This window comes from Xyrauchen texanus, chromosome 8 (genome assembly GCF_025860055.1).
Source record: "Xyrauchen texanus isolate HMW12.3.18 chromosome 8, RBS_HiC_50CHRs, whole genome shotgun sequence".
NCBI lineage: Eukaryota > Metazoa > Chordata > Actinopteri > Cypriniformes > Catostomidae > Xyrauchen > Xyrauchen texanus.
The window spans coordinates 1,134,903-1,160,862 of record NC_068283.1 but is presented as its reverse complement, the minus strand read 5'-3'; the positions used below and the strand labels follow the sequence as shown (position 1 = coordinate 1,160,862).

At 40.4% G+C, this 25,960-nt stretch overlaps 1 protein-coding gene across 2 annotated transcripts in view; it reads left to right on the top strand.

Annotated features, from left to right (window-relative positions):
• Window positions 1–25,960, top strand: part of LOC127647469 (protein kinase C alpha type-like) — a 225,238-nt gene that overhangs the window by 142,834 nt on the left and 56,444 nt on the right. The window contains exons 6-9 of one of the 2 annotated variants that reach the window (XM_052131733.1): window positions 9,609–9,765; window positions 9,864–9,998; window positions 11,788–11,881; window positions 22,331–22,360. In XM_052131733.1, coding sequence (XP_051987693.1) covers window positions 9,609–9,765; window positions 9,864–9,998; window positions 11,788–11,881; window positions 22,331–22,360 — 416 coding nt within the window. The remainder of the gene's footprint in view (window positions 1–9,608; window positions 9,766–9,863; window positions 9,999–11,787; window positions 11,882–22,330; window positions 22,361–25,960) is intronic. The other variant, XM_052131734.1, reaches the window with a different exon arrangement.

The window sequence follows — 25,960 nt, the reverse complement described above, 5'->3', positions numbered from 1 at the left end:
TTAAGTAGAATCAATATCATTTAAATAGCAAATCTGTTTTAAAGGGATAGTTCACCCAAAACTTAAAATTCTCTCATCATTTACTCACCCTCATGCTATCCCAGACGTGTATGACTTTCTTTCATCTGTAGAACACAAATTAAGATTTTTAGAAGAATATTTCAGCTCTGTAGGTTCATACAATGATGACCAGAATGAATGATGACCAGATCTTTGAAGCACCAAAAAGCAGATAAAGTCAGCATAAAAGTAATCCAGACGACTGTGGGTGAGAAACAGATCAACATTTAAGTCCCTTTTTACTCTTAAATTTTCGTCAAAAAATGATGAAACAAAAGAACTCTTGGGAAAGATGAGCGTTTAGGAGGGCAGTTTGAAAGTGGATATTTATAGTAAAAAAAAGGCTTAAACATAAATCTGTTGCTTGGGGGTGAACTGTCCCTTTAATTCTACTTGCATCAAGTTAAATAGTTTATTTCATTCTATATGAACTATATAAGTTAAGTGAACTTAATTACACAAATTTCAGAGGCATTACTCAATTAAACTGAGAGAACGAGTTTAATCAATCAATTGAAAACAATTCAGTGTTTACTTAGTAAATAAATTATGATATTCTGGTATATAGATATTATAAGATATGGTTCAGGTCCCTCCTTCAATGTAAGTTTATTCGATTTTTCAAAATCATAAGTTTGATCACATAAAATGTAATGTATGATTTAAGGCTAAGGTTTTTTTTTATGACTAATGTCTGTAGCACAAATGATGCAGGATAAATTACACTTTTAAAATTTGAAAAACCCCTAAACAATTTTTTTTCTTAACCAGCATTTTTTCTAGATCCCCGGCTGTCGCTCACTTCGACGTTGTGTCGAAGAAGTGACACTAGGGGTCTCTCTTGAGCGCCGAATATACCTCTGATCTATGAAAAAAGGCCAATGAGAAGTCGGCAGACAGAATTTGCATGTCCCGGTTGCAGTAGAGTGCTCTCCGCTTCAGAAGGCCACAGGCGCTGTCTCATGTATCTGGGCTGCGATCACACCGACACACTGCTCGCCGAGGGCGTCCTCCTGCGGCTAAAAAACATGCAGCTCCGCCTCAACCTGGGCCCAGCTCTCAACCCCTTGTCGAGTGCCCCGCAGGAAGCGCAGAAGCGTCTCACGGACCCCCTCGAGGACCCGGAAGGCTCCCAGTCGCTCCTGAGATGGTCGATCCAGAGACCAAGACATCCGCTCCGGAGCTGGTAAGCAGACCACTCCCTCCCCCGGGGAGGGCCGGGAGGAGAATCTTTATTTGAATTTATTTCATTTGCCGCTCCCCCTTGGGGCTGCGGTACCCACATTCTCAATTAAAGAGCTATTTCCTTTGTCTCTGGGTCACCTGGCCCGCAAATGCCATTCTCACGGCACTCTGCCGACACATCTCAACAGCCCCGGCATGCCGAACGCGGACCCCCCGCCTGCAGCCCCATGACTGTTCCCTGGCCGGCCGGTTCTGACAAGTCTAGAGGACGCCTCCACCGGACCTCCTCCTCAGTCACTAACCCGCCCCCTGCCGGGTGTGCGGAGCAAGGTAAGTGCTTCGAGACTTTTCTCAGCACCAGAGCCTCAGGACGCACCTTTGCCTCCCGACGCCGTACTACCTGCTCCGCCCGCTGCGAAGCCCCGCCGGGTACGTCAAAAATAATCGTCCCGTTAGTGCACCTAGCACGGAGCTTGGATGCGTGGCTTTCACTTCCCAACTCGTCACGCTGGCTGGCCAGGACCATCCGACTCGGTCATGGTTTAGGGTTAAGACGGTGGCTTATGACCAATCTTGGACTTGCGAGTTTTCAACCGGGATTTGACAAGCTCTCGTTCAAAATGCGCACGCAAAAATACATCTTAACTTGCATCCAGCATCTAGATTGGTTCGCAGCGGTAGACCTGAAGGATGCGTACTTTCACATCTCAATATTGCTTCGACATCGACCCTTTTTACGGTTCATGTTCGACGGCCAGGCGTATCAGTACAAGGTCCTCCCCTTCGGCATGTCCCTGTCCCCTCGCAACTTTACGAAGGTCGCAGAGGCAGCCCTTGCCCCGCTCCGAGAAGCTGGCATCCGCATACTCAACTACCTCGACGACTGGCTCATCCTGGCCCACTCCCAAGTGTGCCTTGCCTCGCCGCCTTCAGGCCAGGCACTGCGGTCCCTTTAAAACTTGATGTATGGAGTTGATGTATATGAGACCGCTTCAGCACTGGCTCCAAACTCGAGTCCCGAGACGAGCATTGCGCCACGGCACGCACCGTGTGATGGTCACCCCTGCCTGCCGCCAAACATTCAAACCCTGGCAGACCTCTGCTTTCTGCGGGCAGGATTCCCCTTGTAGCAGGTGTCCCGATGCGCCCTAAAGACGCTTGTTCGCGAATTGGTGTTCTTCTTGGGCCGTAGACCCAAAAAGGTGAGCAGTCAGGTCAGTACTCTCGTTTCTGCAGGAGTGGTTGGAGGGGAGGCTGTCCCCATGTTGTATGTTCTGGAACACTGTCGCTGAGCCACGTATCCGTAAAAACAAAGACGCAGCAGTCTCTAAACTCACGCTGCGTAGTCTGCTGGAGTCGGATGTAGTCCAGTTTATTGTCCAGGGAGCGAACATTTGTGAGCAGGATATACGGGAGAGCCGGCCGGCTAGGGTTTGTTTTTAGCCTAGCATGGATCCTCGCCCTCTTGCCGTCGCAGCCCACCACGACGCAGTAGACGGCAAGTCTTTGGGTAAGCACGACTTAATTATCAGCATTGGGGGAAGGGTACGTGCAGTCTGATACAGCTGGTCATTTTTGCACGTCAAGTACCTGCCCACTCCTGTGTCAGCAGTACATGTACACGGCTCAGCGCATGGCATGATTTAAATTGGACCCCTAGTGTTGCTTCTTCGACACAACGTCGAAGTGAGCGAGACGTTGTGTCCTCCCGGCCATGTCGCTGAGCCGAGCCACTGTTGTGGCTGGACCATTTCCAGCTACTCAGAAAAATCCTGAATGAAACAAATGCATTTCCCCACCTTTATACCCGTATGTCCGGGGTGGGACATGCAAATTCTGTCTGCCAACTTCTCATTGGCCTTTTTTCATAGATCAGAGGTATATTCGGCGCTCAAGAGAGACCCCTAGTGTTGCTTCTTCGACACAACGTCTCATTCCCTCCATCAGGGAACAGAGGTTAAATCCGTAACCTAGATGTTTTCCAGTATCTAAACATGCTTTGAACAATCTAAATTTTCTTTGAGAAATAAAGTTGTATATGATATTAATACTTGTTTCACAGAATGTTTTTGAATTAAGTGTATATTTCTAAACCAACTGACAAATTGTTTGAAATCTAACCTAATTTAGTGAGGATTATGCTTAAAACAAGAAGAATAATCCTCATTCAAGATCTCTTTAGTCTTAAGATATTAAATTCTTGTTTGAAAGGATATGATAAAACAAGAAAACATTACACAGATATACACATATGACAATAGTCAGAAGAGCAGGAGAAAGCTCACACATGAATGTGCTGCTCTTCATAAATGTCATATGTAAGTAACAAACACAGAAAAATCCTTGATTCTTGTTGACATGTCTCTACCTGTTTATGCAATGTGAAGACAGTCCAATTGGTGTCCACTATCATGTCAGTCCTTTCGAGTTTTCTAAAGAATGTAGTGTCTTAAGAGACTCAAATGTTTCCCACACATTGACAAATGAATAAAGCCAGTGTGCTCTTTGTTTCTGTGAAAGGGACACGGCTCCCTCTTTTGGTCACTGATGTCAGTGAAAGAGAAAGTTAGTGTAGTGGCAGAGTTTTTTTGTTGAGCAGTGGTAGAGTGTTATTTTTTTTGTTTATTAGGTTAGTTATTAATAAAATTCACCATCTCTTTTAGTAAATTAACAAGCTGAGACTTTTGGGAACGGTGACTTGGAACTTTGGGGAAAATGAAATGCATTTTGTTTATTAGTGATTCTTCAGTTAGAGAACTTGAAATCTTAAGATATTAAACTTCTTAAAAATCTGTTTAATCTGTTTAAACATTTCACATATGTGTCCTCGAATAATGATCCCATTATGGACTAAAGGGGAGTTTGGTATTATTTATGTGTGATGCTGTGGATTTTTGATATTTTGTGTGACGATAATGACTTTTTCTTGGAGAAAAATAAGCTCTGGTCTTGCTAACACAACAAGTTATCTAGCAGTCAATTAACACAAAAATAAACTAAGAAGAATTTATAAAAATCATGATGTAAAAAGTTATGATATTTTAAACTTTTTTGTTGCTGTTTCAGTGATGCGCTCCTGTCACATCATAAATATATAGAAACTTCATTAAAGACACTAAAAATGTGATGTAACAGCAATAAATATATATATATATATATATATATATATATATATATATATATATATATATATATATATATAGTAATGGTAATTTTTAATCATGTAAAAAAAACATTTCATCATTTATTACAGAGAATAAGTTATCATATCTGAAAGGAGACAAGCAAAACATTTGTGATATTCTGACCTTTTAACAAACTATCCAGGATGATAGCTTTGAAATAAAATAAATAAAAAAATTGTTCCCCTAGACAAAACTTAAGAAACTCTTGATGATTAAGCATGTTAATGTGGGTATGACATACTGATAGGATATCTGTTTTGGCTGACTTGATCTGGTATGCTGCTGCTGTAGAGCAAACATTAAGATTTGCTACTACTAGAAAATACACAGACATAATGAGTTAGGATGTGCACATGTGTCATGTCTTGTCCTGTCTTGTCATGTTATGTCTCACTCCTGTTCTTTCCCTCTACTCTGTCGCCCTCTGTTGTTTGTTATGTTTCTTTCCCTCTCCTTTTCTCCGCTTCCAGCTGTTTCTCATCTCCCCTGAGTTCCTCGTTAATCCTCTACCCACCTGTTCCCTCTTTCCTCTGATTAACTCTCTATTTCTTCTCCTCGCTCTCCCTACATTCTTTGTCGGATTCTCACCTTGTGATACTTTCTCTAGAAGCAAACTACAGTCCTGTTTATCTCTACCCAGAGTCCTGTCCTGTTGGCATCCGCCGTCACTTCTAACTGTTCACCGCTAACCATCTCCTGTATTTGTGCCCAGTTGCCTGACGCCACGAGAGAGTGGTAAACTACATCTGCCCTCGACTTCGGTCGGACCGTGGGAGAGACCCGCAGCCTGTTATCGCTTCCCGCTTACCCTGTCAGCTACCCGTGGACTTACTCCAACTCTAAGGAAGCACCTGTTTGTTTCAGTTTTGTTGTCGCCCTCTCTGCGGGCTGTTTGTTTGTATTCCTCCCAAGGAGAAGACTTTGTGTTTGACATTATTCCCTGAGCTTCATTAAAGACTCTGTTTTTGCTACATCGCTTTTGGGTCCTCACTTACCTTCATAACAACATGTTGCTGCATCTGCTGCACAATTACAAAAAATGCAAGACGTGCTGCATCGAGCATGTATGACATGCTGCAGCACAAATAGACACATAAGCAATCCCTCAACAAAGCAGGAAAGAAACAAAAAACAAACATGACCCCCAACCAAGCAGATCAGTCATCAACACTTGTGACGCTATATAGGTGTGCCTTGGCCACTGGCTGAATGAAATAATGCTAATGAACTAAATGTCTCATAAACTCATAATGTGTACCTGAGCCTGGAAAGCCCTGAGCTTATTCAACTTGTGACTATGCCTATCTACAGTATATGTGGATTTATTAAGCCTAATGACCTAAGATAGCGGTGTTTTTTTTATCCAAGATGGCGGCGCGATAGCAGACAGCGGCCACTCCGGATCCAAAATGGTGCTATTTTTGTTACTTAGCATGACTTTTACGGCACACGAACATTGGAGCAACCGGTGTTCATGTTTACCATCACCAGACACTGTTAAAATATGAGACTCATGCAACAACCAAGCTGCATGATGTTCTGCAGGAGAAGCTATATGACCTCGGCTTGCTGTGGAAATCAGGCCTCCAGTCCTCGGCGTCGCTGATGCCGGTGGCCGGGGGAGAACACATCGAAAGCGGTGTGCGAGGAAGTGGAAGCATGGCAAGAGGGTGAGGGTCCATGCTAGGCTAAAAACAAACCCTAGCCGGCCGGCTCTCTCGTATATCCTGCTCACAAATGTTTGCTCTCTGGATAATAAACTGGACTACATCCGACTCCAGCAGACTACGCAGCGTGAGTTTAGAGACTGCTGCGTCTTTGTTTTCACGGATACGTGGCTCAGCGACAGTTTTCCGGACACCGCCATTCAGCTAGATGGGCTTGCCTCGTTTTGTGCAGACAGAAATGCAGCTCTGTGTGGTAAGTTTGCTGACGATACGACGGTGGTAGGTCTGATCACTGACGATGATGAAAGAGCCTACAGAGAGGAGGTGCACATTCTGACATGCTAGTGTCAGGAGCACCACCTCTCCCTCAACGTCAGTAAAACCAAGGAGCTTGTAGTGGACTTCAGGAAGAAAGACGGAGAACACAGCCCCATCACCATTAATGGAGCACCAGTGGAGAGAGTCAGCAGTTTCAAGTTCCTCTGTGTCCACATTACTGAGGAACTCACATGGTCCGTCCACACTGAGGCCGTTGTGAAGAATGCTCACCAGTGCCTCTTCTTCCTGAGACGGCTGAGGAAGTTTGGAATGAACCACCACATCCTCACACGGTTCTACACTAGTACTGTAGAGAGCATCCTGACTGGCTGCATCACCGCCTGGTATGGCAATAGCACCGCCCACAACCGCAAAGCCCTGCAAAGGGTGGTGCGAACTGCCAGAAACATCATCGGAGGTGAGTTCCCTCCCTCCAGGACATATATAACAGACGGTGTGTGAATAAAGCTCGGAGGATCATCAGAGACTCCAGCCACCCGAGTCATGGGCTGTTCTCACTGCTACCATCAGGCAGGTGGTATCGCAGCATCAGGACCCGCACCAGCCGACTTCATGACAGCTTCTTCCCCCAAGCAATCAGACTTTTAACACTCTTACGATCAACAGTCAGAACTGCACTTTATTAATCTTCATCTTATTATCTCACACTGGACTGTCAAATATATTCTCCACATATATTTATTTTATATACTCTTATTTATTTATTTTTATTGTATGTGTATTCTATATTGTGTGTATTGTTTACTGTACATTGTATATAATTATTGTGTTGTGTAAGTATGTGTACATTTGATATGTAAATTGTGTTGTGTAAGTATGTTGTTTATTGTATTTGGTATATGTCTCGTCACTGTCATGACTGCTATGTTGCTCGGACCTGCACACAAGAATTTCACCTACTGTTGCACTTGTGTACATGGTCGTGTGACAATAAAGTGATTTGATTTGATTTGATTTGAAGACTCGTGGTGGTGGCTTTTGTGTTTACATCAACACAGAATGGTGCAAGAACTCTATGCTAGTCTCTAGCTACTGCTCATTGCTGGTGGAGCTTGTGACTGTTAGATGCAGCGGCTGACGGACTGGTGTAGAGCCAACAACCTGTCCCTGAATGTCGACAAAACAAAAGAGATGGTTGTTGACTTTAAGCGAGCACAGAGTGACCACTCTCCGCTGAACATCGACGGCTCCTCTGTGGAGATCGTCAAGAGCACCAAAATTCCTTTGTGTTCACCTGGCTACTCTGGCTCTACTTTCTTCAAATGCTGAGGAAAGCACATCTCCCATCCCCCATCCTCACTACATTCTATAGAGGGACTATTGAGAGCATCCTGAGCAGCTGCATCACTGCCTGGTTTGGGACTTGCACCGTTTCGGCCCGCAAAGCCCTGCAGAGGATAGTGAGGACATCATCGGGGTCTCTCTTCCGTCCATCAAAGACATTTACAAAAAACACTGCATCCGTGGACAACCCCACACACCCCTCACACAAACTCTTTACCCTCCTGCCATCTGGCAAGAGGTACCAAAGCATTCGGGCCCTCACGGCCAGACTGTGTAACAGCTTCTTCCCCCAAGCCATCAGACCCCTCAATACTCAGAGACTGGACTGACACACAAACACACACAAACACACACACACACACACACACACACACACACACACACACACACACACACACACACACACACACACACACACACCTGTACACCATCCAACTTGTGCACATGTCCAGAGTTGCACTTTAAGTACTGTCACTTTATAACTGGCTGCTACCTCAATAACTTCTATGTGCATAGAACATTATCTCATAGTATGTTATGTTTACATTTTTAGAAACTGTCATCTTTTTGCACCACTGTGTACTGGTCTCTGACTGTGTCTATTGTCCTGTTCCTTTTAGTAATATATTGTACTATTCCGTACTTTTTTTGCACACGTTTTCATGTGCACTTTATGTAGAAATGTTATTTAGTTTGTGTAGTTCTCTTGTGGTCCTGTTTTTATGTAGCACCATGTTTCGTTTCACTGTGTACTGTACTAACTGTATATGGTTGAATGACAATAAAAACCACTTGACTTGACTTTACTTGACTTGGACTTTTGATATGAGAGGTCAAAAGAGAATGGCCAGACTGGAACTGACAAAGTCAGTTAACCACTCTGTACAAATGTGATGAGAAGAATATCATCACTGAATGCTATTCTGAGATGCAGGTTGGCACTGTTTTGGTGGCACGAGGGGGACCTACACAATATTAGGCAGGTGGGTTTAATATTGTGGCTGATCGGTGTATATAATATAATAAACATAACATTAAAGCCAGTTACATAAAAACTCTTCTTTCGCCCTGCGGTGAATATTAAAAATGTAATGTATAAAACAATTAAATTATCAAAGTAAGATAAGTTATTGAAATACAAATCACCATAACAAATAAAATAAAACAACAACAATAAAAAAAATAGAGCAAATAATAAACCTATACATTTGAAAGATTGTCTAGAAGCTTTTGGAAAAGTATGTACTTTAAATTTGTCTGATATTAGTTGGAAGTACTGTATATTCCAGTTCAAAGAAGCTCAAAACAGAACAGTTAACTTCATGTTTATTTATGGAGGAACATAGTGAAGCTTCTGATTGATTGATTTCAATATTTCATGTTTTAACAATAAATTGTCCCTTCACTGCACAAAATATTTTTTTTTTGTCTTCCAGTAAAATATGTATACATCCTTAAGAAGCAACATTGTGTAAGATAATAAGACTTATATATCTTCACTTAAGGTTATATTTCTTACCACAATGGCAAACATATGTGTCCAAATCAACCAAGCACAGTTTAGAAGATCTGGTTTTAATGGGTTCCTGTCAAATAAAATCTAATAAAAGAAGAAAACAGGAAAAAGAAGTAGGATAAAAAAGAAGAAAGAAGAAGACAGGGAAAAATAAGATTCAGTGGGGGTGGAAAAGTGACAAAGAGAAAAAGAAAAAAAAAAAGAAAAGGAAATATAACAATAAAACAAATACAAAGCAAATGAATGTGTGCATGATTGATTGTTCAACAGATGTGTGTGTGTGAGATTGTTTAAATGTACAGTATGCAATAAATGCATTTTAAAGAGAATTTGAGTTATATGTTTCTTTTTTTCTTGACTGCTGTTATTTAGTGGGTGAGGCCAGAAATCTGATTCCCATGGACCCCAATGGACTGTCAGATCCATACGTGAAACTCAAGCTCATCCCAGACCCCAAGAACGAGACCAAACAGAAGACAAGAACCATCCGCTCCTCACTGAACCCCACCTGGAACGAGTCCTTCATTTTGTGAGTCTCTCAGCAGTAAACATGCATGCTTTTTAAAAGATTTGTTTGCCGACGTTTATGCTGTTATGTATGCTGTGGCATGTGTTGCACATTTGCAGTAAGTTAAAGGTGTCTGATAAGGAGCGGCGTTTGTCGGTGGAGGTGTGGGACTGGGACAGAACAACTCGGAATGATTTCATGGGCTCCATGTCGTTTGGTGTGTCTGAACTGATCAAAACTCCTGTATGTGGCTGGTGAGTCAAATAAACCTCATTTTATACAAAAACACACACAGCGGAGAATACAGCATCTCATCTTCACAAGATGTTATGAATACAACCAAACACAGTGTCAGGCCTCTTTAACCACAATCGTCTAGGTTACGGATGTAACCTCCGTTCCCTGATGGAGGGAACGAGACGTTGTGTCGGAGAAGCGACACTAGGGGTCTCTCTTGAGCACCGAATATACCTCTGATCTATGAAAAAAGGCCAATGAGAAGTTGGCAGTCAGTATTTGCATACCCTGCCCCCGGACATACGGGTACAAAGGCGAGGAAAATACTAGAGTTCATTCAGGATTTTTCTGAGGAGCCGGAAATGGTCCGGCCACTACAGCGGCTCGGCTCAGCGACGTGGCCGGGAAGACACAAAGTCTCGTTCCCTCCATCAGGGAACGGAGGTTACATACGTAACCTAGACGTTCCCCTTCTGTCGCTCTCTCCACGTTGTGTCGGAGAAGCAACACTAGGGGTCCAATTTAAATCCGCCATGCGCTGAGCCGTGTGCGTGTTCTGCTGACACAGGAGCGGGCAGGTATTTGTTACGTGCCAAACGACCAGCTGTGTCAGACTGCACGTACCCTTCCCCAATGCCCCAAAAAAGTCATCGGAATCCTTCTGGTTACACTAGGCAGGGGAACAAGGTGACGCTTGACAACCTGGGAACGTGCCAAGCCTGGCTGGGCCTCTTTTCTCTCTATGTTTCTCGCATAGAGCAATAGACAGCCGGGGCCCTTACACGCACTGAGGGAAGGGGGTCTTACCCAATTTCCCATTCTTTCAGGGGGGAAAAGACCCTGCGGAGACCACCCGTGCCCAACTGGGGAGGTACGGTGGTGAATACATCACATGTGTTTTTAGGCGACACGTGGAAGTGGCGCAGTGGCAGATCCAGCCTCAGATCCCCAAATCGCCTTCATCGCCCGCGGCGCCTGCCCCAATCCCGTGGGAAAGATGCGAGGCACGGGGGGCTTTCTCTCATGACAAAAGAAAGCCTACGACCGCAATGCTGTCATGGCTATGTTCTCGCCCTGAAAACATAGACCATTCATAAAAACGTTGCCTGCGTGTAATCGCAACCCAGGTACGCCAGGCAGCTTTTATGACCGTAGGAGGTGGGGAGAAATCGACCGCATCCAGAAACTACACAGAGGCGAAAACACTTCTTTAAAAAGACGCGTCCTGAAAAGGACGTTCAATGCCGCTGTGTATTGCTCTTTTAGAGAAAATCACTCTTTTGAACAACTCTCTTAGAGTTTGGGTTTCTGCACTGTCGAAGTGCCCAGGGGCAATTGCACTACCGTGCAAGAAGGAGAAATCACCGCTGTAATGCGCTGTCAATCCAACAGCATGCAGAGCGTCAGAGGAATACTGGAACTGGTGTGATCTCACGCGAACAGCATGCACAACCATCGGCTCCGAAGAAAATTTCTGAATGAACTCTAGTATTTGCCTCGCCTTTGTACCCGTTTGTCCGGGGGAGGGGTATGCAAATACTGACTGCCAACTTCTCATTGGCCTTTTTTCAATGGATCAGAGGTATATTTGGTGCTCAAGAGAGACCCCTAGTGTCGCTTCTCCGACACAACGTGGAGAGAGCGACAGACGGGGAACTTCATTTATCCATCTTATACTCCATGCCAGCTCGACATGTCAATTTCAACCACTGTTTGAGCTCATTAATAGGACAAAAGGAAATTAGAGTAGAGCAAAACTACACAAACAACCAGAATCTTAAAGACTACTTTTAATATTATTGTCAGGTATAAGATGTTGAACCAGGAGGAGGGTGAGTACTATAACGTTCCCATCCCAGAGGAGAACGACATCAACCTGGAGCTGCGGCAGAAGTTTGAAGTGAGTATGTATGTTTATCACAGCACAATACTCTCATGAGTCATTATCATGCCAGAGGAGTGTTGAAGAGTCCAGTGTGACTGCACATACTCAAGTCAAGTGATCAATCGGTGTGGATTAGTTCTTCCAAATATGAAAATTCTGACATTATTTACATCTCGTTTCAATGCTGTTATTTGTTCTGTGGAACACAGAATAGATATATTTTGAAGAATCTTTATGCAGCTCTTTTTATATACAATAACATCTCATAGTGTCCACATCTTTCAAGCTCTGAAAAAGACAGAAAACACCATAGAATCACCATAAAAGTGTCATATATGTAGTCCATAGAACTTGTGTTCTATATCCCAAGTCTTCTGAAGACATAAGATAGCTTCGTTTGAGCAAAAGACTCAAATTTATGTCATATTCTTGTCCAGAATTCAAAGATATTCAAAGGAATAGTGTTAAACATAATAAATTGTATTTTTATAGCGCCTTTCACAACACACATCATTTCAAAGCAGCTTTACAGAATACCAGCATTAACAGAAGATAAAACTGTAATGTCTATAATATCGATGAATCATCATTGTGTAATTAGATAAAATACGATTCTTAATCGTGTTTAAAAATAATTAAATGATAATTGTATTAATAACTCCAGTGAGCAAGCTGTAGGTGACTGTGACAAGGAACACAAAACTCCATAAGATGTGGATTAATGGAGAAAAATAACCTTGGGAGAAACCAGACTCACTGTGGGGGCCAGTTCCCCTCTGGCTAACATCATGAATATAATGTAAATATTACTTATGTATAGTTAAAGTCATGGTTTAAAATTATTAAACTAAGTAAGTGTTAAGGGTCAGTGTTTAAACATCGATTTTGTTTGAACTGTAAGATTAATGACCAATCTCTTTGAAGTCCATCCTGGATTAACTGCAGAAGTTCACATAGATGCAATTGTCCTTGTTAATTGGCTGATGAAGGCTTTTGTTGGCAATAGTTAGTCTATGCATTTCATTTCAAGATCGTAGTCCATAAATAGACCGAGGTGATGCAGGTTGGAGTTGGCATCATTTCATCCTCTGAAGTCCATCATAATAGACTGAAGTGATGTTTGGCTGGCACCGGCTGCATTTAGTCATCATCATTCTGCGACACGTAGCAGTGGAGTCCAATATGAAGCAGGAATGGTGCTGGATCCAGCCGGTTCTGGTGACCTCAGGATAGGAGTCCCGAGGTTGAGACAGGGAAACAAAAAAATATATAAGCACAGATGCCATTCAATTTATTGCAGAGTTATAAATCATGATCACTGTTTCTGGTTTCTGGTTCCGGCAGACTAAACTAAAGCAGACTAATTGTGGGTTGGAGGATAAATTAGGTGTATGCCTGGATAAATAGATGAGTCTTTAGTCTAGACTTAAACTGAGAGAGTGTGTCTGCATCTCGAACAGTGTTTGGGAGAATATTCCATAGTTTAGGTGCCAAATATGAAAAGGATCTACCTCCTTTAGTGGATTTTGATATTCTTGGAACTATTAATAGGCCAAAATTTTGCGATCTTAATGAACGTGTTGAAATATAGCGTGACAGAAGATCACTTAAGTACTGCAGAGATAGACCATTCAAAGCTTTGTACGTAGTTAACAGAATTTTAAAATGAATACGGAATTTAACAGGTAGCCAATGTAACGATGATAAAATGGGGCTAATATGATCATATTTCTTGGTTCTCGTTAGCACTCTGGCTGCTGCATCTTGAACCAATTGAAGTTTATTTATTGATCTTGCTGGACATCCTCCCAGTAATGCATTACAATAATCTAGTCTTGAGGTCATGAACGCATTAATTAGCTTTTCGGCATCAGCAACCGAGAGCATATGCCTTAATTTAGCAATATTTCTGAGGTCTAAGAATGCTGTTCTGCAAACATTGGTAATTTGATTTTCAAAGGACAGATTGGTATCAAATATAACACCTAAGTTCTTCACTGTTGAAGATGATGTAACAGTACATCCATCAAGAGTCAATGTTACGAAGGCAGACGAGGGCAGACGAGGAGTGGGGATCTAAATGCTGTTGTATTGTAAATAACTAGACAAACACAATTGGAACAAACAAAACATCCACAATGGGAAACAAAAGATATAAACAGGGGAAAACATCCATTTGTTAACTATACCAGTAAAATTTTACAATTCTCAAAACCAATTTCGATATCACAGAAAAAATAGGTAATATGCTATTGAACACAGTCCTTTAGCCTATTAAAATGTTTCATTTTAATGTACATAATAAATTAAAACAATAACATGTTTCCTTCAAGTTAATCTCAGTGAAGTTAGGTAGGACCATATGAAATAAAATAGATTTTTTTCTAGGGCTGTCAATCGATTAAAGGTGGGGTATGTGATTTTCTTTTTTGACCATTTTTTCAAAATAACTTGAAATCCTATTCCTAACCAACTTACTGGCTGTAAATTAGAATCACTGAAATGAAAATTAAGCAATTTAATCATCTGTGGAAGGGGCAGGACTCGAAAAACTCCAGCCGATCATTTTCAAGACCATCTAGAATCATTGGACAGAAAATGTGTCAATCAAACGGTCGTACCATGCCCCCTCCCCCACCACCCTGGCCGCGTGTCCCGTTCAGTGCGCATACTCAAAGCTCGTGACCCAGTAACAGGAAGCGATTGTATTTATGTATGGAGAATAGAGCTTTTATAGTGCTAGTGGGGTTGTTCCACATTTCTATGAATCCTGTTTTGAATAGAAGACCGCTGTACAGACGCTGGCGATGTTCTTTTTTTTTACAGTTATGAGAAAATCAGCTCTACACCTTTCAAGAGTGGTATGCGACCCCCTCCTCCTGCTGTGTCAACAATTTGCTCTGAAAAATTGTCTGACAGGTGAATGCACTGTTTGACTAGTGAGTCTAGAACACTGCTAGAACACTGCGCATCTGAGTTTTCGCTCGTGCATGATTGCGCGTCCATGTTTTTCGAATGGGTGGAGTCAGGGCCAGCGTTGGAGGAGAGAAGGTAGGACCTTAGAGTTGTGTATTTTCAAAATCTGCCGGCCGTTTTGCAAATCACATACCCCACCTTTAACATTTTTAATCAAATTAATTACATGGTGTGCCGATTAATTAATCGCGATTAATCGCATATACAAATATTTGCTGAAAAAAAACCTCATATAACAATAACTCAATATATAATGATTATACATCTCAATAAATCAATATATAATTATACATAGTTATATTTAAATATTTAAAAATTAAATATAATAAAAAATGTTCAGATAATTAAAATGCATTACATTCTTGTAGCAGAAGAGTTAATCATTGATAAGACAAAAAGTGGTTTTAGAATACAATGTATTGTTTACTACCATATTATTGATCATAAGTCAATCATTGACATACATTTCACAGTAATCCATTACACAAGTTAATTTATCAACCTGTTGGAGATTTATTATGAGGGCTTGTTTAAGGACCATCAATGTACACCTGCATCAGACATGCTTGTGTAACGTCTCGGATGTGTTGCATCATAAACATAAAATGTTTAGTTCACTGTTTCAAGTTAAATATAGTTTAATACTCAATCTTTAAACACATCTTGAGATCCCTTAGATCGCATTTGCGCTCCTTCAAGTGTTTTGAACGCAAGAGCGTAACACATGTTTGTTGTTCTGCCTACTGAAGTGTTTTCTTCACTGTATAAACTGTGCGTTGCTCATATAACTGAAATTTCACTTACTGCCCTCTGGAGTAAACAGGTGGTACTACAAGCTTGCATTTCTCAGGACTCTTCCTTATTATGGTCCGTGGGCATTGCGATTAATTGCATAAATTTTTTAACGTGTTATTTTTTGTCAAATTAATTGAATTAACTCGTTAAATCGACAGCCCCCCCTTCCCCCAATTCCATGTTTTCTTTCTTTTTTTACGTTTATTTAAATTTCATCATCAAAATGATGTCCAATGTAATTAATCCAAACTGTAAATCAATTGGAAATAGAACAGTTACTTTTCAACAAACAATCATTATTTTTTAAATTAAGTGCTTTTGTATAGATCCTCACAACATAATCTAAAACATAACATTGCTCTTATTTTTGGCAATAAAAGTGCTGCACAACAGAGCATCACATTATATATGAAAACATTGATGAAAACTTCTATTCAGTTCAACATCACCCTGGCCTGTGGGATATAGGTTCGGTAATAATAATAATAATAATAATAATAAAATACCTTTGCAATTTCTTAAATTACACACATAAAGCTTTTATTTTGAATGAAACCTTTATTTTGACATGTGGGCATTTCAGACACATTTCCAGATAAGACACTGGTTATATGACCCAGTGTGATTATAAACACAGTGCACGATGTAAGGGAATTTCGGATCAATATAACTCAAAGGTGACAGAATTACAGTGAATTAGAACCGAATTAATAGGGAAATGATTCAGAATTAATATATAACACTTTATCAACTATTCATCCAAAGATAAATTATGATTAGAGTATTTTACCAATTATGGACAGAATATTATCCCCTTGTAAAACGGTAATAATATCATAAAGTTATGATCACTGATTATGAGCAAGGTACCAAAATCGACAGATTTTGTTGACTTTATTGAACTACTCTAATACACATAAACTAATCTAATGAAAACACACACACACACACACACACACACACACACACACACATTCATACAGAGGCAGGAAAATGGTGATATTAACGGAGGATGAATGGAGTCCCAAATTGTCTAACGTTAGACATTATTTCTTAGACCTCAACCTGAGAGAATCATCATAAAAGCAATTCAGCCTTCATTTGCTTAATATGATTTGCACAAGTTCAGCAAGAGTTAAGAGACTGTTGTACTTGCGTTTGGTTGCTTCTCTGAGTTTGCTGGAGGGAATCTCGGTGGCGCTGATTGGATGGCTCTCGGTCGATGTTGAGTTCTCAGGGAAACCACTCTTCTGTGAATGGATGTTTGCTTTTCAGGGTGGAGCCTTGTGTGCCGGTTGCCGGATTACTCGTTGCTGCGCAATTAAGTTTTCTCCGTGTCTCGAGGAACTGCTGGAAGCAAGCACTTTGAAGACTTTGACGAAAAGTTGATGAGTCTTGGAAAAGAGCTCTTGGTCGAAGAGTGTACAAGCAGGATGAGTAGAAAAGAAAGCAAAAGCAAAAGTCAAGCAAAGTAAAAGCAGGCTTGGACCGATTGTCATTAGGCTTTAACCATGTTGATCTGATCCATCCCCACGAGTGTTTCTCCCAATCAGATATTGTCTTGGGCTGTTCCGGCGCCCTGCTCTTCTGTAATTTGCATAATATCCACATGATCGTGTGCGCCCAAACTTTTGAGAGTTTTAATAAATGCTTTAAGAAGCAACTTTCATGGTGTACATAATGGTGCATCCTACACAAATCTACATTGTATCAAAATACTAGAAATCATTCATCCATGAAAAAGATACCAAATAACATATACTTCCTATAATTGAGGTAGAAGTTCATAAGAATATAGCTGTTATAAATGTTTAACACAGAAAGATCTCCACAAGTTATATAAAACATACATGATACATAAGATATATCTAAGGCAACTACTGTGATTAATACAGCTTATTGGTCGAAATTTTGAGACCGTTGTCTATTAAACCCATGAAAGTGGAATCCACGCGGTCTCTGCTGAGCTAAGAGAGAATGTCTCTGGAATGTGCAGCTAGCACTGTGCAGTTACTCCCAGTGGAGTAACTAAATGTCACTTTTTCAAGTCTATGTTGATTTTGGGTCGTGGGACTGTCTTCACACTGTCTTTCCTGATATGGCCGTGGATTTATGCATCAAGGTCAAGAGGTGTTACTTGGCCTTTTGGTCTTACAGAGGGTTTAAGTTTGTGGAAGAAAGAAGGGTGTTCTTTATTGGTCAGCTCTGTCATTACAAACCCTAGTTTGAGATTATGCAGGCATGGGAGAGTTGGATTAGTTTTTTTTTTACTCTAATGGCTTGGTGGGGGATCTCTCTGATCTGTGGAATGTGGTGTTCTGTTCATTTGATGTGCTTTGTTCATGGATATTCCTACAGCGATGTTCATAAAATGTGTAGTTTTCAGCATGTGAGCAGCTTCACACATTCACTTTGCAGCACACAGCACATGCAGACTGTATATTTATTTTATGAAATCGCACCCATTTGCGGTTTAATAATCGCACTAGGACATATGGGGAATTTAGGAAATTTCACTTACTGCCCTCTGGAGTAAACAGGTGGTACTACAAGCTTGCATTTCTCAGGACTCTTCCTTATTATGGTGCGATTAATTGCACAAATTTTTTTAACACGTTATTTTTTGTCAAATTAATCGCACTGAATTAACGCGTTAAATCTCCTCTCCCTCGGGTATCTGGGGTAATAGCCCCACTGTGAGTGTGCACTGCTGTTACCATGAAAACCAGGCCCTGCATATGATGTCATGGTTTTGACAGTATTCACATCTAATGATTCTTTCTGTTTGATAGGAAATTTTCTCTTTTAGATTTGAGATAGTCTTGTACTGCAGATATATAACAATAACAAAAAAATTTATGTTGATTCAGAAATGTAATAACGCAATTGCCTTGATAAAATATAAGGACATAAAAACTGATTTCATTCCAGTTAATTGTGGTAATGAACCATATGAAAGAGTAGTCATTATGGCTGTGCAAACAATATAATGCATTATCATACACAGCTATTTAAACTAATTTAGCAATCAGAAATGGTCATTAAAATATTATTGTCTTTAAAATTTTGCATTAGTGTTAGTAATGGATAGAAGAAATTGTTTTGTGAACAGAAGATACAACTGTATTAATGTTAATGGTTAAGGAAACTGCTTGCCAAAGGGGTTTGCAGGAATAATAGTGAATAATAGTGAAAAAGACCAGTGTCCGTTTTTGAACAACTCTTACTGATGATTCCTCATGAGAAAGAGAAAAAATATATATATTTCACACATAACTGTTATGTTTTCACAAAGCTGCAGAACAAAGTCATGGTAATCTGATTACAAGTAATTCAGTGTGAAAAGTAATTTAATATGTAAATTATTACAGTAATCTACAGTAGTTACTTTCTGGTCAAAGTAATGTGACATTACATTTTCAGATTACAGTTACTGACTTTCAATCAAGTGAATTACTTTGAAGCACATTATTTGGGTTATGCACATTTCTAAAATAACATTATGTATGTAGAATACATTTAAAACATTAATGATGTTCTTATATGCTTCCGTTTGTGTGATGTGACAACTGAGTGCATGCACCCTATAAAGAGTTATTGTCAGGGAGAAATGTGTGTTGCTGAGTTTATGACTAGTGTGCGACAATGAACTAGGAGGAAATATAGATATTATTTTTATTAAGTGTAAAAATAAAAACTTTTCTGTGAAAACATAAAGTATTAGAAAGTAACTTAAATGTGTAGTATTATACATGCAGAACAATTGAAATGATGTGATATGAATCTAGGATTTACCCAATCTTAATCCTAGAATTCCACAACATCATAAATGAAAAGATGTTGGTGCCAGTGAGTCACACATCTTGCCAATAAAACTAACAAAGAGACTTGTCTAGATCCCATATGACTTTAAAACTTCTCTGCAAAGAGGCCCTAAGTTCAAAGGTCAAAGCAATAGACAAAAGACTCTTAGAACGTTGGTAACATGTATAACTGGCAAATTAATGATTATAGCCTGATATACCTCTTTAAAATGTGTGTAATGTTTTATCCAGGTTGCATAACCAATGAATTAACCAGTATGATTTGTAACCAGGGATTTTCATGTTTTGTTAATGAAAAAAATGTCATGTTTAGTATGTGAGCTTTCACTGGCGTATGCAGAGAAAGCTGATGATAATGAATATCATGTCTCTTGTACCATTCTCAAGACATATAAGTTCATGATTAAATATGCACTATTTTGAGTGGGAATTTTGTTAAAGAATCTGAAACAAAGGACCATAAATCAACTGTTGGAAAAGACAGCCCAGTTGACCATGTGACTCTGAAAAGACACCTTTGGGGATGCGGCCAATTTCAGTTCAAATATTTCCAAATAGGAAGAACACAGACTTTTCTCTCTTCCTTCTCTGCTCTTGTGTCGTCGTCTCTCGTCCGGCCTCTCCTGACTGCTCAGACTTCACTCTGACTCTTCCCTTGTGGTCTTCTCGGGATCTTGTTGGAACCAGGTCCATGCCATCTGAGGTCCAAGGAAGCTCGGGACTCTCTATGGTTTACACACCCATGAGAAGGCCTCGCTTCAAAGCCAACCTCATCTTTATACAGACAATAACTCCGATCTTACAGAAGTCCAAAACATCGACAGAACAAACTTTTGACCAAGAACCAAGCAACACAAAGAACGCAAGGAAACACCACTACTTGCAAGTACATCTCCAATATTATGCTCAGAGTGCTGGTGTATTAATTTAATAATTTGGGTAATCCAAGAGCAAATCGATGTAGACTCAAAGAAGGATAAATGGTTCTTCAGGTATTGTCAACAGACTCTATAAAGTTCATTTTCACTGTATTGATCATTAATTTCACATTCTGTACCTTTCTTCACCAACCTGTCTCATGTATATATGTGTTAGATTATATTTATGTTTAGAATAGTAATAAAGTTTGTCTGTGTTCAAAGATGAAGTGACTGGGGTATATTTTGATAAATAATCAAAATCATCCCTGTTTCTAAAAGATTTTGCTTCAAAGCTGTACCTAAATATGTGTGATGTTATTTTCAATAAGCCACGAGAATAATATCATATCAATATGATACAAATAATATCAATATAGTCATACATTTGTTGATTGCGACCAGATTTTTCATTATTTAGGTCATAATGTTTGTGTTGACTATCAGACTTTAGATATTGCATGCATTAATTAAAACTTTGTTTTAATTAAAATGTATTTAATTTTTAATTTGTCTTTTAAAAATTTGTTTTGATTGTGTCTTAAATAATACATTAAACATCTTTAAAAATCTTTGTGTAAGAATGATTATGTGCATATCTATTACTGTATCATAATGTAGACGCATCACTTTTTCTAAAGAACAAAATAGCTTTCAGTAAGGCACATATAATGAAAGGAAACGGGTCCAATTCACACTGTTTTTATTTTAAGTATAGCCACAATACTTATCAGCCACAACATTAAAATCACCTGCCTAATAATGTGTGGTATCGTTATGGTAATCCAGTGAGGGGCAGTTCTGTGGACAGAAATGTCTTGTTGATGAGAGAGGTCAACAGAGAATGGCCAGACTGGAACTGACAAAGTCTACAGTAACTCAGATAACCACTCTGTACAAATGTGATGAGAAGAATATCATCACTGAATGCTATTCTGAGATGCAGGTCGGCATAGTTTTAGTGGCATGAGGGGACCTACACAATATTAGGCAGGTGGTTTTAATGTTGTGGCTGATCGCTGTAAGTTAAGCATAAAGCGTATTAACAGCACTCACTTACTAACCTTGTCTGTGTGACTTTATCCAGTATTTCAACAGTACATCATGTAGCTGTAAATCCCGAAAAATGTAGAAAAATGTCAATTGATTTCATCATTGTCTTCTGTTTTTTGACAAACAGTTGTGTCATCCTTTTTCTGAACAGACACATGGAGAATAAGTGATGGAATAAGCACTCTATCTAATTCTAAACAACAAGCCTCTCGCATACAGCTGCTTCATGTCTGTACCCAAGAAACGCTCGTGCCGGTACGGTTATGGGCTGCGATCCATTCTGACAAGTGATTTCAATCTTATCACAGTGTTTAGTGTAAAAGGTTTGGGGTTTCATGACCTTTTAAAGTGATTTTTTTCATGTTCAGACAGTATTCTGGATTTATTGAATTGCCTGTTTTAAATACCACCAACAAGAGCAGAATTCACACAGTTTCACAAATATGGACAGTTTGGAACAGATGTTACCGTCTAGGATTTGTCACCTTTTACTAATTTGAATTATTAGTTTGGAAAGCCTTGTGTCTATGCTGCCCTGACAAAACACAGTAACTACAACTTTGAGATTGAGTAAAATGGCTATAAAGTAATTTATTTATTTTTTTATAGTTACTGCCATTTTCACACTGTGTTTTCTCTGAATACGGGTATAGTTGAGTCAAACCCATTTGTCATGAGACGATCATCCAATTTAACTGATAAATCAATCTTGACATTATGTGTAGTATCAGTGTTTTGCGTCTGCAGGGCAGTATGGCTGTGTGTTGGTTTCAGCACCGGCTGATCCTCTCGCTTTGTTTTGTTACATATTTTTCTTGCCCTTCTGCATCTAATCACAGCAAACTGAAGAGTCTTCACTGCTTTACCTGACTAACATTACGTTTCTCTCCCTCTTATAGGCCTGTCATCTCAATATCCACTTCCTGAAGGTAGTCCCCCCCCCCATCTATACTGTATCTGTCTTCTGTTAACTGCTGTTCACCATCATCACTCACTCTGATTATTTGAGTGGCTCAGGTCACTACAAAGAAATCAGTTTTACTAACAAGGATGCAATCAAACTTATTTTTATTGCAGTTACACAAACCCGTGAGCACTGCAGTTGTTAGTAAATAAGCAGAGCACAGAAGCTAAAGGAACTGTAATGATCTTTTGGCTGTTTGTGGTCTGCATTGGCCTTCTATAGATGATTATAGAAGTTTGTCTTCGAGCATGCCTTTCATGTGCATCCTGAATCAATGACACACTAAATCCCATCTCTTTGCTCACTACCATAGAAAAGTTATGTCAAAATGAACACTGATCATGGCACTGTTAATGGATTGGACCAGTGTTTGGGTTTGCATGAGACTCACTTCCATGAAAGCTCCAGTAGGGGGCAGCACATGATCACAAATCTGAGTGTGTTTCATCGTGTGGAACAACTTGTGTACAGTTTCAAAGATCAACATGCTAAAAATTGTCAATTTTGCATTCTTAAGCTTGCTTGTGTGAAAATGGTTGATCATTCTTTTTTTATTGTTTCATTGTCAATAGTTCTGTATCCTGCAAAGTAATGTCCTGCAGATTCTGTCAAGGGAACTGAAATGACACCTTACAGGATCCTGATTATGAGCACCATTGTGCTTGACTGTTAGTAGGTGTTAAAGGCAGTATTCTGTAATTCCAACAAATGTAGAATTAAATTCAGATCATTTGGAGTAGGCTGGCCCTGCGATGGACTGGCGACCTGTCCAGGGTGTCCCCCGCCTTTCGCCCAATGTTAGCTGGGATAGGCTCCAGCCCCCCGCGACCCTGTACACAGGATAAGCGGTTGACGATGGATGGATGGATGGATGGAGTAGGCTGTATAACACTTTGTAGATTGCAATATTTGGTATTCTGCTCTATTTTCTTCAGCATGATGGTTACACAAACCTAAATGCTCCTATGCACCATACTGACTGAAGTTCTCCTGTTATAGAAGTGGACACTCCAAGGACAAAACAATTGTTATATTGGCTCGGTGAAGCCAACATACTGTTATTCTACAAACTTGGTTTAGTTTTTTTCAAGATCTCTATATCCGAGACCAACATTTGTAACACTGGCTGTTCCTTCAGCTTTAAAGCTACATACACTGAACTTGGTACAGGCCTTCAGACTATTCTGGAATAGTGTTTAAAGTATTTTCTAACTTATCAGATGTACAGTTCACATATCTGAAACATCCCTTATTCTTACACTGACGGAATGTTCAGACAGGCCAACGGTATGCTCGTTAATTCAAACGGCAACTGTAAGAAAAGTCTTTGATCAGCTTTCAGTGCAGACAATGCTTTGTCAAGCCAACATCAAACTATTTATTGACAAACTTGATCTATGTATGTACCTATGCTCTGTGCTATGTAAATGAGTGAATTAAAAAAGGGTGTACCTTATTTTTTACAGAACTATAGACAGCACACAAGTTGGCGGTAGGTCTTCATTGCATAATATGCAGTAAAATATGCACTGTTTATTTAAGACAGTATATATTACTGTATATTTCAGATATGAACCTGGCATTTTAGAATCAACCACAAGATGGCTCCTTTAAGATTGCAAGTTTGTTATTTCAGCAGAAATGTCCTCTAGTTCCCTCAATATGGGCAAAATAAAGCAATTAAAATCTTAGAAATAATCATACATCACTGTGTTAATTCAATTATTGGTGCATGTGCACACAAATCACATCCCATCATAGTTATTCATTATTTATTAGCCTTTGTAAGTCAAGTGTGCACATGTACATAATATATGTTAGTTATTTCTAGAGGACATGGGAGTTAAACCCCTCTTACATCTCTGGGAAATCATTAACGACTTGAGAGGTCATGAAAGCCACCTCCAAATTGAATTCGCATCTGACACCTTCAATAATTTTTTTTATTGAATGTCTCCATCATTAGTGTCTGTCTCAGGAAGCACACACAGGGCTGAATGAGGATGGTACCTGAGCACATTCTATGAAAAGGATGCTTCTTTCTCTCTGAAAAGGTTATTTTTAAGTAGACGTCCTAAAGATATTACAGATGTCAGGCTAACTGTAATAAATAATGATATACAGTAAAGTGCAACTATGGCTTCAGAAAAGTAAGTGTTGATGGTCACAGGATTAACAGTTTTACAGTTTATTGAGCCATTATTAGCATTGTGCAAAGGTAATGACACTTTAAGATTTTTTATAACAAATATCTAGTTTTCAATAATTGTTCAGATTGTCCCCTTCTGAGCCTACATACACAGATCAGCCACAGAATTAAAACCACCTGTCTAATGTTGTGTAGGTCCCCTCGTACCACCAAAACAGCACCAACCCACATCTTAGAATAGCATTTTGACATTATATTCTTCTCATCACAATTGTACAGAGCAGTTATCAGAGTTACCATAGACTTGCTCAGTTCGAACAAGTCTGACCATTCTCTGTTGATCTCTCTCATCAACAAGACATTTCCATCCACAGAACGTCTAGGTTACAGATGTAACCTCCGTTCCCTGATGTAGGGAACGAGAAATTGTGTCAAAGAAGCGACACTAGGGGTCTCTCTTGAGCGCCGAATATACCTATGAACTATGAAAAAAGGCCAATGAGAAGTTGGCAGACAGAATTTGCATGTCCAGCCCCCGGACATACGGGTATAAAGGAAGAGAAATGCGTCTGTTTCATTCTGGATTTTTCTGAGGGGCCCGGAAATGATCTGGCCACAACAGTGGCTCGGCTCAGCGATGTGGCCGGGGAAAAGTGACACTAGGGGTCCAATTTAAATCATGCCATGCGCTGAGCCATGTACGTGTACTGCTGACACAGGAGAGGGCAGGTACTTGACGTGCCAAAATGACCAGCTGTATCAGACTGCACGTACCCTTCCCCAATGCTCCATAAAGTCGTCGGAAACCCTTATAGTTACCCTAGACAGGGGAACAAGGCGACGCTTGCCAACATGGGAACGGGCCGAGCCTAGCCGGGCCTCTTTCCTCTCTATGTTTCCCACATAGAGCAAAACTGCTGGGGCCATTACACACATCGTGGGAAGGAAACTTACCCAGTTTCCTATTCTTTCAAGGGGAAAAGACCCTGCGGAGACCACAGTGGGGAGGATGGAGGGTTCCAGTCCAACTCCACACTGGCGGCAGCCCGGGCAAGCATGTCGGACATCTGGGCGTCAGCCTCAGCCTAGGCGCGCTGGCCCGAAGGCAGCAGCCCAGACGAGTCCTCTGTGTCAGATGCCAGACCGCTCTCTGATGCAGCGGCGAGCTCATCCAGCTCGGGGGGCTCAAGAGGATAGGCAGGCTGGCTGTGAGGCGAGCCGCTGTTGCCTCGAGCCCGGACGGAAGTCAACGAGCGTGCCGGGGGGCGGGGGCTGTGTATTGCTCTTTTAGAGAGAATTACTCTTGTAGATAAAATCACTCTTTATACAACACTCTTTTTATTATTGTGCTGTCGAAGCTCCCAGGGGCAAACTGCACTGCAGTGCAGAGAAGGAGAAAGCCGCTGAAGTGTTCCG